This window comes from Papaver somniferum, chromosome 6 (assembly GCF_003573695.1).
Source record: "Papaver somniferum cultivar HN1 chromosome 6, ASM357369v1, whole genome shotgun sequence".
Classification (NCBI taxonomy): Eukaryota; Viridiplantae; Streptophyta; class Magnoliopsida; order Ranunculales; family Papaveraceae; genus Papaver; species Papaver somniferum.
The window spans coordinates 29,253,502-29,270,935 of record NC_039363.1 but is presented as its reverse complement, the minus strand read 5'-3'; the positions used below and the strand labels follow the sequence as shown (position 1 = coordinate 29,270,935).

General features: G+C 37.7%; 4 protein-coding genes across 6 annotated transcripts; 1 reads left to right on the top strand and 3 right to left on the bottom strand.

The window, feature by feature from the left end:
• The first annotated feature begins 3,483 nt into the window (after nucleotides 1-3,483).
• LOC113287220 lies at nucleotides 3,484-8,068 on the top strand. 3 transcript variants are annotated; one of them, XM_026535904.1, is made up of 2 exons: nucleotides 3,484-7,112; nucleotides 7,588-8,068. In XM_026535904.1, the coding sequence occupies exon 1, from the start codon at nucleotides 5,739-5,741 to the stop codon at nucleotides 6,639-6,641; it is 903 nt and encodes a 300-aa protein (XP_026391689.1). In that variant the 5' UTR covers nucleotides 3,484-5,738; the 3' UTR covers nucleotides 6,642-7,112; nucleotides 7,588-8,068. The 3 variants fall into 3 exon arrangements, with proteins under 3 accessions (XP_026391689.1, XP_026391688.1, XP_026391690.1); XM_026535903.1 differs by having other exon boundaries at nucleotides 7,289-8,068; XM_026535905.1 differs by lacking the exon at nucleotides 7,588-8,068 and having other exon boundaries at nucleotides 3,484-6,344; nucleotides 6,431-7,235.
• LOC113290693 lies at nucleotides 7,377-8,585 on the bottom strand. The gene has a single exon (XM_026540275.1). The coding sequence runs from the start codon at nucleotides 8,583-8,585 to the stop codon at nucleotides 7,377-7,379; it is 1,209 nt and encodes a 402-aa protein (XP_026396060.1).
• Nucleotides 8,586-10,215: 1,630 nt separating this feature from the next.
• On the bottom strand, nucleotides 10,216-11,837 carry LOC113290691. Its single transcript, XM_026540274.1, has 3 exons — nucleotides 11,579-11,837; nucleotides 11,157-11,303; nucleotides 10,216-11,036 (listed from the first exon to the last, which is right to left on the bottom strand). The coding sequence occupies exons 1-3, from the start codon at nucleotides 11,835-11,837 to the stop codon at nucleotides 10,216-10,218; spliced, it is 1,227 nt and encodes a 408-aa protein (XP_026396059.1).
• A 39-nt stretch (nucleotides 11,838-11,876) lies between these two features.
• On the bottom strand, nucleotides 11,877-12,924 carry LOC113290690. Its single transcript, XM_026540273.1, has 2 exons — nucleotides 12,583-12,924; nucleotides 11,877-12,479 (listed from the first exon to the last, which is right to left on the bottom strand). The coding sequence occupies exons 1-2, from the start codon at nucleotides 12,922-12,924 to the stop codon at nucleotides 11,877-11,879; spliced, it is 945 nt and encodes a 314-aa protein (XP_026396058.1).
• Nucleotides 12,925-17,434: the final 4,510 nt, after the last annotated feature.

Sequence of the window (17,434 nt, the reverse complement as noted above, 5' to 3'; positions counted from 1 at the left end):
TGGTTCCTCAACACTCGAAATATTAAACAACTTCAATTACAAGGGTTCTCTGGCTATTTATAATGCCAAGAACCAGGGACAATCTATATGCAACTCTGTTGCACGCCCCATGAACAGCCATCTGTCCATGGGCACTTCCCTAACCACCAGACTTACTTTTTAACTGCCAGATTTGGTGCTGGCTTGCACAATGGCGCCACACCTGTCTTAAATGGCTAGGTCATGCCAAACTCGGTTATAAAGCCACTTTATAACCGTCCCTAACTTGCTCTTTCACTTTGGCATGCGTGTGATGCACACACACTCGCAACTGACAGCTTGAACTTAAGTCCGACAATCATTATGCGTCACTGAACTTTGGCTCTGCCAATGTTCGATAATGATTGTGCTTCACTCACTCTTGGCCGCCAAGTGCTCGACAAAGATTACACTTCATCTAACTTGCAGTTCTGCCAAGTGTTCAGCAATGGTTGCGCTTTATTCATTCCACTACGCACTCGGCTCATTTGGATGCCAACATCCAAACATCATCCCAACTGAGTTTTAACTTGCTTAGTTCAACTTCATATGCATCACTTGCATTCTTTTTTCCTGAGAAATTGATACCAATGACGCGTTTGGACCCGCCATTGTTGCATATGCATAATCCAAGCCTTCGCCAAAGCTTAGGACTATGCCAAAGTCATCCCATGACTTGCAATTCATCCTTTATTCCTTTATTGAGCCGGGCCAACTATGAATAAGGATATGCAACATTATCTCATAGTTTTTGTATGTGCTAAGTAGCCTTTCTTGTCTCGGCCATGTTGGCACTGCATCATCGGCATGTGCAGCTCCATCTGCCAGGCTGCATTCGCAGTAATGCACCACTGTTGCGCTTAACTGTTGGGCCATGTCATAGTTAGCCAGGTTAGAAAAACTGTGTTGGTTTGAGAAACCAAACGGAAGACGTTTTTTCTCTCTATCAAAGCTATTTTACCCTATGGAACTGCAACTGATGGAGAAGCCGCAATTCCGTTATTTTTTAATGCGATCTTTTTTTCTTTCTAGGAGAATCTATTTTACCCTAGGTTAAACATTAAACAAAATTTCGAGATTCTATGGAGACGGATGCTTCTGCATCAAACAATTGCCATAGAATTTGGTGGTAGCCACTTGCTAAAAGTGCTGAGTTATTGTGGAAGAAATATGCATTATCTAATATTTCTAAAGAAGCTATATGATTACCTAATGATTGTGGATAATGCATCTGCAAGATCGTAATCACCTTGACGAGCTAGGACCTTCCAAAGACGCTGTTACAACAAGAGCTCTTCAAAGATTAAACTCCTCAATGATTATAATCTTGTTTATGTAATTGGAATGCCTGGGAGAGTCTGGTTTATTCCTCCTATTGGTGCAAATAAAAGTATTGTACCAATTTATTACGATGAGGCAACAAGTTGTTGTATCCTTAAGTATGGGCTACCCCTTTTGGATGCCAATAGTATAGTTAGTCTGCCAGTAATAGAGTGAGTGCATGCTCATGTAACACAATTGGGACTGTTAATTAGATTAGAGTGTGACCGTTAGATAGTCAACACACGTCGATCATCTATTGAGTATTCTTTAGGGTAATCATTTAAATATAAATCTCTAAGAGAAGTCTTCTTCTCTATCTATCTGAATTAATGAAATGGAACCATTGTTGGCTGCGCTTTTTTAAGCCAGATTTGGCCTGAATCATCTGATTTAGGTGGTGTTTATCACAAATTCTATCATTCTGTTTGTCTATTTGTTGTAGGTATACAACAATTGGCATCAAAGCCGTTCTATCCATCCAAAATCAGTTCAATTTTTTTCTATCATGAATCAAAAACTTCAAGCAGCTTTAGAAGCGTTATCAACCGATCTAACTTCTAAGCTTGCTTCCTCTGCAACCATTTTCGACATCTTTCAAGAATATAATTGCAACTTCAGTAACATCTTGGAGGAATACTTTTCTCCATCTATTGATGATGAAAAAGCCTCTACGATGTCAGATGTGGTCGATTCAATTGTCATTGAAATAAGTGATTCTCCCAATTTAGAGTTGCTTCTTCTGACGTCGATGAAGCAGAAGCTGAATCCGCAGATGAATCTCTTGATTGCAAGTTGCTTCCGCCGTTTTGCTTTGAAGAAGAAGATGCAGATTCACTTCCTGACGTGAGTTTACGAGTTATATCTTGGATTATGGTTAAACTCCCATGGAGAGGATCTCCATTCCTTTGGTTCTTTTATAACAATCAAGAGAATAAAACAGCAGTTATTTAGAGTATCACAGAGAATAATGCTAAGAAAGGTAACATTATAATATCTATTATATTACACCCCCTTAGTCGGAGCGAGAGAAGAGCATACGCTCAGACTAGTAAAGAAACGGGTAAACATCTGTCGTGGAAGGCCCTTGGTAAAGATATCAGCATATTGATTTTCCGAGGGGATGTGTAAGACATGAATGTCACCAATACGAACACGATCACGTACGAAATGTATATCAATCTCCACATGTTTGGTGCGTTGATGTTGAACAGGATCACCAGACGTATAGACTGCACTGACATTATCACAATATATAATAGTGGCACGTCGTAGATGAAGCTCAAAAAGTAAGTTGCGAAGCCAAGTAGTCTCAGCAACTGCATTTGCCACACCCCGATATTCATCTTCAGTACTTGAACGAGAGACAGTTTCCTGACGCTTAGAAGACCAGGAAACTAGGTCGTCACCTAGAAAGATGCAGTAGCTGGAAGTGGATCGACGAGAATCCGGACACCCCGCCCAATCAGCGTCAGAATAGGCAGTTAATCTAGTGAGTGTAGTAGCAGACATGAACAAGCCATGATTAATAGTACCCTGAAGATAACGAAGGATCCGATTAAGGGCCTGCATGTGAGGCTCCCTAGGATCATGCAGAAACAAACATACCTATTGGACTACATAAGAAATATCCGGTCTAGTGAAGGTGAGGTACTGAAGAGCCCCAGCCATGCTTCGGTATAAAGTAGGATCCTCGATTACAAGACCGGATGTTGCACCGAGTTTCGAATTGGTATCAACTGGTGCGGCCACGGGATTACAATTTTTCATGGATGCACGTGCAATGATGTCCTGCGCGTAAACTGACTGAGACAAGTAGAGGCCTGAAGATGAGCGGTTAATAAAAATACCCAAAAAATGATGCAGCGGGCCAAGGTCCGTCATGGCAAACTCTCGTTTCATCAATGTAATAAATTGTTATGTACCTGACTATTGATAGCAGGGTGCCCTCACCCCACTCGGTGCTGGTAGTTAGTAGTAGGCTTATTAGTAGTAAGTAACCCATTAATGAGTGTTTTTATCAATTATAAAGAGTGGTTTAGATGCAACCATCTGGACGCATTGGAAGCGTAGGATCTATTGAGTAGAGTCGATCTTTATAAGCTCTAGTGTCTGTAATCTCTTCTTAGGTTGGTTCTAGGCTTGATCCTTCGGGATTAAGAGAAGTTTATCCTCAAATTATCTATCTATTATGTACATCTAGATACATAACAATTGGTATCAGATTCGTTCGATCCATGGGATATTTGGTATCTAATTAGGGAGAAATTTCAACTCTATAACCATTTACTTGATCTGACGAGAAGATATCAAGATATACTTAACGATGTACCTTCACCCAGTGAAATTATCATCTTTCACAAACAGAATATCTCATCAACTTCACCAAGAAGAGGTGGGAATCAATTTACATAACACCATTAGAAGAACAATTTGTTCATGGTGTTGTGAAAACGAAAATGGTAGAAGTGAAGGAGAAATCTGAGGATTTAGCATCAACGATGCTTACGAAATAAGTTTTTTATTCAGTAATGGAGTCATATTTCGGTAAGAAAAACTGCAGTCGTGAAGATCCAGTAGGAGTTTCAAATATTACTTCAAAGTCATCATTTGAAGAATATCCTACTAAATCAATTGGAACGGCGACCTAATTTCTACTTCTGTTGCTCCACCCTCTGATTCTGAAGACTTCAGTGTTGTTACATCGGAAGAAGCAAAATCAATTCCTACTTCTGTTCCGCTAGATTCTTCTTCTCAAGTCCTCAATATGGTTGAATCTCAGAAAGTTAACTCAATTTCCGTTGGCGTTGTTAAAGACAATGATGGTTCTTCTGATTGTGTGGAATTTCCATTTAATGAAACTTCAAAAACAGATGTTAAGAACTTCACCTGGATAAATCAGATCGAAATTGGTGAGTGTTTTAACATTATTCTCAATTCTTCTCGTGTCATATTCGATCGTGGAAAAGAGTTTAAACATATGACAGGGACTTCTCGTTTTGCTATGTGTGATTCTTTGTTTTGGTATGTTTTGGATAAATTCTTTGAGGAAGATGTTCAGGAGTCGAATTTTGAACATGGGTACTGGTAATATTCATGGTTTAGAGATCGAATCGCTTCTACGTTAGATAATGGTAGAGTTGCTCGTACTGCTTGGCAGGTGTTTGGTAAAATGCTTCAAATGGATGTTGTGAATTTTAAGAGAAAAATAATTATCAATCACCAGTTGTTTAGTAAGAAATCGTCATACCTTGGTCTCAACCTCACTGGTAGCGTATTTGATCGTGGGAGAGGATTTGATCCCATGGGAAGGTATTCTTTAATTGATAGTGCTTACAGATTCTGTTATGATTGGCTATTTAGTTCTGGTTTATTCGTTCTTAAGGTGGGTTCAGTTTCAAATGCCTACTGCAGTGGAAAATTTACTCAGGATCTTAATAATAAACATGGTTTTGAATCAGATCCGTTGTTTTATGATTCAGTTCAATGGGTGTTGGCTAAAACTGGTAAGATACTTCTACTGGGCACCGCCTGGGTTGCACCAATACTTCTTGGGGCTCCCGTATCGTGTGTCCCCGTATGGACACAGCCACACATACTCGGACACACCTAAAATACTTCTATCTTACTATACACTAGGAAACAGCTGAGAACTTAAAGGTCACCTACCTCTAAGGAAGATTATAGTCGAAAACATGCATGTGCTAGCAGACATACACTTGTGCAATTGTAAACAAGTGCAAACAAATACAGTTGTGTGGTTTTCTCGTTTACATTTCTATATATATCTTAAAAATTGACGGTACTTCAACATATACCGCTGTGTCCCCGTATTATAGTTTTTCAGAACTGCCGTATTGGACACGCGGACACGCCGCTGTGTCGGACACCCGTGGCGGTATTGGTGCAACCCAGGGCACCGCTAGGAGCTTGAATATAGCTGTTTACTTCTATCTTTATTTTGATGATACTTGCTCATTATTTGATCGAGGAAAATGTGTGGTTATCTTATAGTTTTCTTACTGGAAACTGCGTATTCAGTTGATTCCTAGCTTCGGGTATAAATCAAAATTTTGGGATATACACTCAGTTTATGTATGTGGTCATGCTAATGAAATTCGAGGTGATCTTGAGCTATTGGATTGCTGGGTATATGATCGTGGCAAAGTGGTATATGTTTTTAAAGGGGGTTCATATTTTGTTGATGCTTATAAAGTTGGTGTTGATACAAATACTTCTGGTGTGACTATCCTTAATTGGTTGATTTCGTTGAATCTGTTCCATGAGAATTTACTTTATGAGATGGTTTTCAGTCATGGGTTTCTATTAGATTCATTCTTTCTGATTCTCGTCGTATAGTGTTGCTTAAAAATGATGATGGTGATAGGTTTCAACTTTTTATGGATACGTCTGAGAGTAATTATCAAATTTTGTTGTTTTTGTTGGATAGAGTAGTTGAAACTGGTAAAACACTAGAACTGTTGGGTAGACTACTTGGGAGTATAGTGTGGAACTGGAATGGTGGTGAAGCTGATATTATTTTGCAACCTCAAAATGGTTGGCCTAATGCTATAGGAGTCATTCTTGGTGCACTGCGGACGGTTAGTGTATGTGAACATGGGCAGGGGAATGTGCTGCTAATATTTTGGAAGGAGTTTGAGTGTCTTCTGATGCTTCTTTCAGCTCCAATAATAGTGCAAAATGTTACATCTGAAGTCTATGAGATTCCTTCATTTCGTGAAACCGTTCTAACTGCAGTTGCTTATTCCACTTGGAGCTTTTTGTACTCGTTTTACTCTGCTCAATATTTTTGGTCATGTTGCAACCAAGTAGTGGGTGTATACGAGTTTCATTCCACTCGTTATTTACTTCCTTATTACAGCTGTTTGGGGGATTTGGTATCTCAAGCAAATGAGCATTACACCTGGCCAGATATTCTTGCAGCTATTATCCGACTACAGCACATGCTCGATGGGGTTCAAGTTTCAGAAGTGTTGATATTGGAGGTACTGCTTATGGGATATTCTATCTCTGTTAATACTGTATCTACCCACTTACTTCAAGTCTTTAATTCAGATTTATTTCTGCTCAGTGTTTCACTTGCTCATGCGATCTATGAAACTCTTGCTGTCCTAAAGGCAGTTGAACTTGTTTATTCTACCAAGTTGGAGTTCTTTGCAATATTAAGTGGAATTCAGGTCTTGCTCACAGTAATGAGGATTCTGAATGTGCTGATATGGTTCGAGTACTTGAAGTGGAAATTCAAGTTATTTTCAACTGTTGTGCAGTGTGATAAATGTTAGGTGGGTTGTTAATTTTTTTTATCTCAGTGGGGTGCTTTGACATCAACTGGAACTATAAGAGCAGCTGGTTCTGCAAAGGCGAGGTCCATAATCAATTTGCATCAACTCTTCGGAGGAGCAAAATGTTTCTGTCACGTTTATGGAGTATGGGGAATACTAGTGGAACTACATGGCTTTTCATTGAGTTACCTGAAACACCTGTCTCTACGAGTTGTAGTCGTTTGCTGTTTGATAGAGGAAAAATGCTTAACAATGTAGTGATACTTTACAAGCACCACACTTTTGGGTTGCAGGTTCCTATGTCCAAGAGAGTGTTATGGCTCGTCAGAAATTTTTATACGGCTGATGGAAATTCAAGTCATGCTCACTAGGATTCCAAGGGTGTTGAAGTTGGTGATCTTTTTGAGGTGGGAAACTGCAACAAGCTATGATGCTCAGCTTGATGGTGAAGAAAGTTTAAATGGACTCATGGTAGGTCGAAATGCAAATATGCAAATATTTATTGTCATCTTGTGGTGGGTATTCAATTTGATTTATTTGGATTTATGGATTGTGGTTCACGTCAGCTGGATCTATATATATTTTTTTGCTAAATCACATAATTTTATTAATTAAAAGGCTAAAATTTCAAGCCAAAAGTTTTACAGGGACCACATCAAAAGCAAACTGAAATACACAGACTGCAATTTTAAATTGCAAGGAGCACAACACAAGCAAAGAAAGCAAATCTAGATATTAGCATAAACAGAAATATGCTACTCTTGGCAGTTCTATCCTCTTTAGAGAAGGGGGTCTTCCTATGTGAATGGTTCTTTCTCCTGCTTTCAAGTGTACTCCATTTGATGCCAATGTGAAAGCTGAAAAATTTATTTCCTTTATGCAATGTGCTAATTTCACTTCCTCAATCCTTTCAATCACTGATAACCATCTTATTTTTATGTACCAGAGTATATCACCTCTTTTGATCCTTTCTATGGAAGTAAATGAGTTCGACTGAATGATTACCTTGGTGAGTTCCACTTGAGCAGCCCATTCAAGAGCACATAATATAACATATTCAGCAGCAATGGAAGTAAGAGCCACACCCATACCACCTGTGAGTGTCCCAATTACTTGACTACTGCAATCTCTAGCAATGACTCCAACACCAGCTTTTCCTGGGTCTCCAAAAGATATTCCAGCACAACAAAGTAGAAAATCAGTTGCAGGAGCTGTCCAGAAAATCTCTTTGATACAATTAAATTTTATTTTCCTGTCACCAATTTTGAAGTATGCCAGAACTTGAGAATCATATTCTTGATTCCATTTGTTGCATTTCATCCTGTAGCTACCTTCTTGTACTGCCTTGTAAATCCTGCATTTAAATGCATTACAGTTTGGTTTAATTTCCTCAAACAGTTGTTTGTTTCTTTGAAACCACGGATCTTTCATTGTTTCACAGGATGCAGTCATCCGGTTTTCCTTTATAATTGGGCTTTTATTCTTAGCAGATGCACAAATGTCTTCAAAAGATTGTGGTTTTTGAAAACCAAAAATTGATTCAAGCCAAGACCATATCTCCAAACTAAACTTGCACTGCCAGAGTGTATGAGTCACATTATCCACTTTCTCTTGACACATGCAACATCTATACACCATGTCATAGCCAAATTTGATCATTTCTTCATCATCCATGTACACACCTTGTTGTAGCTTCCAAACATTGCTAGCTATACTATGATGCAAGAAAGATTTCCAAAGGTGATCAGACCATACCAGCTTTCGTTCTTTTTCTCCGAATCTCTCTACTGCAGCTGAAGTTACAAATTTCCCACTAATGTGCCCAGTCCATATCATCTGATCTTCACCGTTACCAATTTCTGGTAAACAAGACAAGGGCAAGAGATGTTGTAGCTCAGTAGGTATACACCAAAATTTTCCATTTAACAAGCTTGACACCTTCATATTGATATTGTTTTGAACTAACTCAGAGAAACCAATCTGATTTACTAATGGTGACTCTCCAACCCAAGTATCAAACCAAACTGATATATTGGATCCATTCCCTACACACCACCTTATGTCTTCTTTTAAGTGATTCCAAGCCCATTTCAGACCTTTCCATATAGATGATTGTTTCCATGTGTTGACCCACAGACCATATTTATCTTTAAATTTAGCATTGAAGACTGAGCCCACTCTTCTTGTGAATTAAGAATTCTCCACAACATTTTCATCAGCAACACTTTATTTATCACTTCAAGTCTGTGTATACTTAACCCCTCTTCCTTATATGGAGTGCACACTCTCTTCCATGAAATAGTTTTGAATTTTATTTTTTCTCCTTCACCAGACCATAGAAAGTTTCTAATAATCTTCTCACAAGTTTTAATGACTAAAGAAGGCCACTTATATACTGCCATGGAATATATAGGAATGCTACACAAAACTGATTTAACCAGAATTATTCTATCTTGAAATGAGAGGAGTTTACCTTTCCACGCTTCTAATTTTCTTTGAAGTTGTTCTACCATAAGCCACACCATTGCTGATGTTACTCTTCCTGGAGCTAAAATAACCCCCGAATATTTATCTGGAAAATGAGATAATTCCATATTGACCACTTCACTTATTTGTTGTTTTTTTGCAGTTGTAATACCATCCACAAAGCATTTACTTTTGTTTTTGTTAATTACTTACCCTGAACTGATTTGATAATCATCCAATAGTGATAATAAGTTTGTTAAGCTCTTTTTTGCTCCATTGCAAAAAATGAAGACATCATCTGCAAAAAACAGATGAGTAGGATGCACACCATTTCTAATCACCATAGGAAGAATTTTACCCATTCCAACTAGCTTTGAAATATTTATGCTTAACACATCCTCCATCAAAACAAACAGAATAGGAGATAGTGGATCTCCTTGCCTCAGTCATCTCCCCACTGAGAAAAAACCCCTTGGACCACCATTTACCATGACTTATATCCTTGAAGATTGAAATAATACCATTAGCCAATCACACCATGAGGTAGAAAAACCATATTTTCTTAAAACTTTCATAAGAAATTCCCAACTGACAGAGTCATATGCATGAGAAATATCCAACTTAAGTCCAACATTCCCTCCTCTTCTTTTAATTTTCATTTCATTCACAAGTTTAGATGCAAGCATAACTTGTTCTTGGATACTTCTCCCTTTTATATATGCAGATTGTTGTGGAGATATCAGCTTCACCATCAAACTACTCATCCTTGTAGTTATAATTTTTGTAAAGATTTTGAATAACACATTACTCAAACCTATGGGCCTAAACTGATTTACACTCCTTGCACCTTGTATTTTTGGTAATATCACCAAGAAACTAGAATTCATGCCTTTAGGAATGAATCTCCTTCTCCAACAAAACTGAATTGCATCCACTAGGTCATTTTGAATAATTTCCCAACAACTTCTATAAGAAACACCTGAGAAACCATCTGGACCTGGAGAGCTTTCAGGATCCATGTCAAAGATTGTTTTTTTAATTTCCTCTATACTAGGAATATCATCCAAGAATTTTTGGTCTTCTGCATCAATCGACTGAGGTACTGCATCTAATAATTCCTCCTTGATGTTGACACCTTGTTCTTCAAACGTTTTCTAAAATGATTTACAAGACAGTCTGCAATTTGATCTTGATCTGATATCACATTTCCATTGGAATCCTCCAATTCACTTATCAAGTTACTAGAAGATCTATTTTTTAAATTGGTATGAAAAAAGCTTGTATTTGCTGCTCCCTCTTTGATCCACTTCATTCTTGATTTTTGTCTCATTAGAGTATTAACTTGAACTTCTCTATTTGCATGATCATTTTGAGCTGCAACTAAGACATCAAATGCTTCAGAGTCAAATGGATTGGAATCTGATGCTTGCATTGCTTCCATTACCTTTTCTTCAGCTTCTTTAAGTTTAACATGGACATTTCCAAAGACTTTCCAATTCCAATCATTAATTATCCTTTTTATCTCCTTCAGCTTCTTCATGAATGTGTAAGCAGGATCACCATTAATCTCAACAGCCCAACTTTCCTTAACCACATTCAGGAAATCTGGATGACTTATCCACATTTTTTGAAATTTCCTTGGTACACTCTGTGGCCTGGGAATATTTGCACATCCTCCCAACAAAGGAGAATGATCTGATACAATCTTAAGATCAACTTTATATCCCCAATCTTCATATTTTTGCAGCCATTTTTGATTAAACACCACCCTGTCTAAATTACATAGGATTATTTTGCTTCCTTGTTGGCAGTTAGACCAACAAAACTGCATTCCTATTTTTGGGGCTTGAAGTAATTCACATTTATCTAAACATTCACTGAATTCCAACATTGAAGTTCTGTTAGGACTTCTCCCCCCAACTTTTTCATCTGAATTCAATATTGCATTAAAATCACCTCAAATTATCCAAGGCTTATTCATATCACTTATCATTTCCATTTCTGACCAAATAAATCTTCTTTGGACTAGTTTGACATAAGCATGCATACCAGAAACCAATACATCACCAACACTGACAGTGACCATCTGATTTGACATTGATATGATAGTTGATTGTTTTATGCTTGCATTCCAAAATAGCCATATGTTGCCTTTATTATCTGAAGTTGAATTATGAATCACCATTTTCTGCATCCCTGGAAGATTAAGTTTACTACAAAAAGATTCACTACAATAAACTTTTGGTTCTGCTATCCATAACAAGGAAGGGCTAAATTGATTTACCAGAGACCATAATTTGTCTTGAGCCCTTTTTCTTCTAAGGCCCCTGATATTCCAATAAGCTATCTTCATTGTTTATTTGGGGGATTCTTAGTACCCCCTTTACTATGATTCTTTCTGAAATTGTATTTGTTGTTGACTGGAGATGGTTTTACCCCCTTTATTTTACTTGGTGATGAAGAAGAGCTACCTGTCACCATTTCTTTTTCAACCAATTTTTCCCAAGATGTAACTTTAACAACTTCATTGGTTACCTTTCCATTGGAACCATTAGCAAATGTTATAGTGCTATTTTGCAAATTATTTTCCTCAGCAATCTTAAGTAATTTTGGAGCTTCAAAAATAGTTGATTGGCTTTCTATGTTACTTCCCAGAATTTGATCTTGGCTCTTATCCTTTTTAGAAATTTTTCCTGACACTACATCAACAAACTTAACCACACTTTCCATTTCAGGGACTTCATTATCTAAAAGTTGTTTTGGAGGTTCCTATTCTGCAATAATTTCCTCATCCACACTTATGTCTTCCTCTTGTTCAATTTCATCTTGATTAAGGATATTAAATCTGCCACTGCTAATATTAACTGGAATGGAGTTACTACTAGCATTAATAGGTGTGACAATATTAGAAATGACGACATCTTCGTCAAGCACTTGAGTGTTAATAACACTGGATGTGCTACACTGTCTTTCTCCTGCACTATCTCCAAACTTATAAACCTCAGACCTATCACATATATCAAAAGGAGTCTGGGTTTTACCTGCCTTGGGTGTTTGTTGTTGAACATTATTTGTTGCAGAAGACATGTTATTCTGAGTGTTGTTTACTTGCTGGTTTTTGTTCTTATCAATTCTGCATTCAACATTGTTGTGACCAACAATCTTGCAGTTATGACAAAATTTAGGACATACTGGTATTGATATATTCTGAAGAAAACCCCCATATTTAGTACCAATCCATACCTTATTAGGCACAATTTTTGCAAAATCAATTTCAACTAAAACATTTGCATAATACCCAACCTCGCATTTTGCAGTAGCTTCATCTAGTTTGATTGGTGTACCAATTTCCTTGCAGATTTTAAACAATATCTTCTCACTCCAAAATTCCAGTCCTAAACCAGGTAGCATACCATACCATAGCTTTTGATGTTCTTTGACTTTCAAGACGAAAATTAGAGATCCATTTGCGAACCTGTAATACTTGATTTAACACCTCACATTTCCCTTCCTTAATGTATTGACGATCAATTTCATTATCCAACTTAATTGTGAAAAAACCCCTTCCTAATGGAATTATCTTGCAATCTCCTGTTAATTTCCATTGTCGACGAAGAAGAATAGCATCATCAATAAATTTGAGTTGATGTAAATTTAATCTTCCAATTAACGAAAACCTCCAAGGATCTAAACTTTCTTCAAATAAATCATCAGGTAATTCAATCGAAGGAATTACCTGAGAATTTTTTTCTTTATTAAAACCTAACATATCTGATTTAAAACCTTCGAACAGAGTGGATTTATGACAAGGATCCATAAAACCACCTGACTTAATGACCAATCATCACCAGATTCAACTTATTCAGAAGAAATTTGTAAGTAAACTTCACCTGAATTAATGATTTGAACACTGAAAACGAAGATTGATGAAAATTTTTGCAATCGATTCCGTCGCCCGATTCGCAGAGCACAAATCGCCCGATTCTCAATTTTCAGCTGGATCTATATGGGTTTTACCTCATTTGTGTTGAACACAATCGGGTACTGATAGACGCATTTATGTGTCTAATATAGCCCAATTGTATATTGTGTTAGTACCCATTTTTGTACTTATTATGGCTTTTTATGTCCCTGTAGGTATTTCTGGAGAAATAAGCTTTTGCGGCGAAATTGGCTAAAAAAGTGGTTTTTGCGCTCGTGGGAGAAAATTACTATACAGACTCTCACTTTGGATAAGGGGTAACCTAATTACTAAGGGGTGACCCATTTCCAGGCATCTGCTAAAGGGAGACCGGGACTGGATAGGGGAAGGTCACATTTCTTCACGTTTTCAAAAATGCATTTTTGGCGGGAAAATGCATGCAGCGAGGAGCAGATTTGGAGATCGAATTTCTACGTGATTTTAGGAGATTCAATGGTTGTATTTGGTACGTATGGACTCTACAAGACTCAACAGGTCTGTTACAATCGATTGGACCCAACCAATTGGGCTGGAATGGCCGAGAGAGGGTTTCAAAGTCTCAACAGAGAGACGTGTTCTGTTTCAAGTTTAGAAGATTTTTGAGAGATTTCTGGAGGACTTTGACGCCAGGATATGGATGTACCTGGTCCTGTTCAAGTATTAGTTGGAGTTTGGAGAGTTTAGATAACTCAGAAGAGGTCAGAAGACGCGTACAGGGAGGATTGAAGAGAGATATTCTCTTAACTGCACGGAGAAGAAATCTTGAATTTATACGAGATATTTGGGGTCTGTGGGATATATAAGAGTGGTTTCAAGTCATAAAAAGGGTTGGAAAACCTTAGGAGAGAGTTTAGAGTCGAGGAGAGCCGAGGAGAAGCGATTACAGAGAGTTACAGTGCTGCTGCTGTTCGAGGAGGAAGAAGAAGAGGAAGAACAGACCTGCTAAGGCAGTCGTTCTTCAACAGTCTTAAAACAGAAACGAGTGTCTTTGTTTTACAGCAACAGAAAACTATCGTTTAATTTTCAGCACTTACCCCTTTGTAACAGTGACGCTGTAACACTTCTGCAGCGTTGCTAATTCCTGTTTCATCTTATATACATCAATAAAAACACCTATTTTAGCCATGAATTTATCTTGTGAGTGTGTTTTTGGGATGAGGAGCTAAACCCATTAGCCGAGACGACGGAGGAAGCCATTGATCCATATTGATTGGTATAATTCTAATTTTATTATTTATTGCAATATTATTATTTGATTATTTGCATGGAATTGAATTTGAAATATTAGTTTTTATTGAATAGTTGTGAATTATTTTGATGAAGCATGCTGGGTTTTAAAAACTTTTGATGTTTTATACTTTGTGATTACAATTATTACTTCAAAAATATATTTGAGGCAAATATTAGAATTATTTTTAAAGATAGAATTGCATGAATATTATTTAGAGTTTAATATTTATTTGGTCAATGGTGGAATCCTAGTCTTGGTATTTTTCTCCAAAACTTTGAATTATTTTATTTAGTTGCCTGTTTAATTTAAATCTATAAAAATTGTTTTCTTCACAAGTCTGAAAAGAACCTGTTTACCACTATAACTACAATCACTACTTTTGATAAACCATCAAATTTTGGCGCCGCCGACGCGGACCTGTGTTTAGTTAGCATTTTTTAGATTTATTTTTTTTTATTTATTTGTTCTTCTTTACGTTTCTGTTTTTTTGTCTTTTTCTTTCAGATTCTTGAAGTTGGAGCAAAAGAAATTTTTGCCAAAGTTTTTGGTGGACATTGAAAGACGTGGAGTAAAAGGCAAAGCAAAAGGAGCAAAAGAAGAAGAATTTTTTTTATTTTTTGATAAAAAGAGAGAAAAAAAAAAGAGAGACATTTTTATTTTTATAATTTTTTTTAGACTTTCTTTTCTTTTGTATTTTTTTTTATGGACTTTGGACATTAATTTTGGGACATTTTTATTTTTATTTTTAAACCCTACGGAAGGGTATCCTTAAATATAAACTGTGTGCAGGGAAGGACGACGATTACGATATCGTCTCGGCCCCTCGGGTTCGCACACGACATAGGAATCGTGGCCCGAGTCGACAACAACGGTTCATCCCCCGTCTGGTACGGGAGGTAAGTCCAATCGAAACACTCGCGAATCTCCTGCAAGCGGGTTACTGTATTCCTTAAGGTGATAATTGTTTGAGGACGAACCGGACTGTTTTTATATTCCTAGTAAAGGGCAAGGCCTGGCCTAAACAAGATAAGGGTTCGGATTTCATCACCGCTCCCTTCTTGCCCGCCTTAGGAAAACGAAACCTAAAGCGAACCTAAGCCTAAAATTTGGACTAGAAAGAGACCTATAGGGTATCGAGCTTAACAAGACAATCATTCGAAAAATATTGGTTACTCTTATAAGCACACCTCGAAGTTCTTTACGGTTTCTGCGAGTTGAATGCGTGACTGCGCCGCATTAGATCGGTGAGGTTTTGGGTATCAAAGCTCCACTGAGCTTCCCTCGCCTCGATTCAACTTGCTTTAACTCGGATTGATTCCAGAGGGGTTTGCTCAAATTGTAACGAATTCCCTTTCGAAGGATTAGAAGCTGGTCTAGAAATAATCTAAGTGGAGCCATCATGCTTGTTGTTTGCTAGAAATCTTTAGGTTTGCTATGGTAAAGTCGAGTCAGCCTGTTGTGTGATTGCTAGAACCTTTCTGTTAGGATTTTTTTTATTTCTTTTTGAATTCTTTTTAGTGTATGCCCGATTTTGTTAATAGGGCTTGGAAAAGAGATACTCTAGGTCGATTGATTAGCGAAAAACCTAGTAGTTCTTCTGATTTAAGCAGGGAGCTCGAAGACTCTTCTTTGGAGAGCCCTGTTTTTGGAAACTTCAGTTTTGAGAATATGTCTCTTCGTGAGGAAAGTACCCCTAGTACTTCTGTTGTGCCAGCGATGGCAACTTTGAAAGATTACATGTTCCCAACTAGGACCAACCGAGATTCATGCATTAAATTGCCAGCCACTACGGCTAATTTCGAGATAAAACCTAGTATTCTTCAGATGATCCCTATATTCTTAGGAAAGGATGGTGAGAACCCTTATTTTCATATTAGGGACTTTGAGGAAATTTTTGGGACAATTAGAATAAAAGACCTTACTGATGAAGTCTTGAAACTTAAAATGTTTCCTTTTTCCTTGAGAGATAAAGCCAATACCTGGCTGAAAAACCTACCATATGAATCCATTGAAACATGGCAGGAACTTATTGCTGCTTTCTACATGAAATTCTACCCTAAGCATAAAACTGCAGTTGTTAGGCAGAAAATTAGTGCTAGTGTGCAACAAGAGGGAGAGTCTCTTTATAGGTTTTTAGAGAGATTCAATGATCTCCTATCTCAGTGTCTTCACCATGGATTTGATAATATGAAACTCGTACAAATTATTTATGATGGTTTAGACTATTCGACCAAAGCCATGGTTGAGTCTATGTGCGCTGGTGAGTTCACTAGTAAAAATGCTGATGATGCTTTTACCTTCTTAGGAGCTATCGCTGAAAAATCCCAACAGTGGGAATCTTGTATTGAACCCCCTAAAAGACTCTTATTCAATAGAAGTAGCACCAATGTGGTAGATACAAGTTTTGGTTCAGATGCTAAGTTTGCTGCTTTATCTAGAAGGTTAGAAGCTTTGGAAATGGGCCAGTCTAAAAATAGGTCCCTTGTTGAACCTAATAGAGCCTCTCAAGTCTCTAGTTGTGGAATAGAGCCCGATAATTCATTTTGGGAAGGTCAGGTTAGTGAAGAGCAAGCCCATGCTGTCTATAACAATGCTAGGTTTGAGAACCGTCAGAAGTTTGACCCATACTCAGAAACCTACAACCCTGGTTGGAGAAACCATCCTAATTTCTCTTGGTCTAAGGGCCAGAGTCAAGGCCAGTCTAGCAATTCTCAGCCTCCCCCAGGTTTTGGTTTTAAGAACTCTTCAGGTCAACAAGAACCACATGAGCTTTCAACAAGAAACTAGGCAAGAATTGAAGAATAATTCCCAGAGTCTTTCCAAATTAGAACTTCAAGTAGCACAAATAGCTAAGTTCATAAGTGAGAGAGAAGATGGAAGGTTCCCTAGTCGTACTGATCCCAACCCAAAAGGAGAGAAATCATACAATCATGTGAATGCTGTCACAACCCTTAGGAGTGGAAAGAAAGTTGACAACAAGGTTGCCATGCCTGATAGTGAACATGCTGTAGTTCACCCTGCTGAGCCAAAAAATGAGGAGACTGATAGAGTCTCCAAAGAGACCAATGAGGGTCCTGTTAAGCCCGGCTTTGTTCCCAGAGCCCCGTTTCCCCAGCTGCTAGTTCCGAATAAGAG

Bases quoted from the DNA above. Each gene is read 5' to 3' on its own strand.
- LOC113287220 (XM_026535904.1), top strand. From the start codon at position 5,739: ATGGATACGTCTGAGAGTAATTATCAAATTTTGTTGTTTTTGTTGGAT.
- LOC113290693 (XM_026540275.1), bottom strand. From the start codon at position 8,585: ATGAAGGTGTCAAGCTTGTTAAATGGAAAATTTTGGTGTATACCTACT.
- LOC113290690 (XM_026540273.1), bottom strand. From the start codon at position 12,924: ATGGATCCTTGTCATAAATCCACTCTGTTCGAAGGTTTTAAATCAGAT. The intron at 12,480-12,582 runs GTTCGCAAATGG...TGGAGTGAGAAG, and splicing joins TGTTAAATCAAGTATTACAG to ATATTGTTTAAAATCTGCAA.
- LOC113290691 (XM_026540274.1), bottom strand. From the start codon at position 11,837: ATGGAAAGTGTGGTTAAGTTTGTTGATGTAGTGTCAGGAAAAATTTCT. The intron at 11,304-11,578 runs GTAGCTCTTCTT...TTAATCTTCCAG, and splicing joins TGAAAAAGAAATGGTGACAG to GGATGCAGAAAATGGTGATT. The intron at 11,037-11,156 runs GTATGCATGCTT...TATTGAATTCAG, and splicing joins TGGTGATGTATTGGTTTCTG to ATGAAAAAGTTGGGGGGAGA.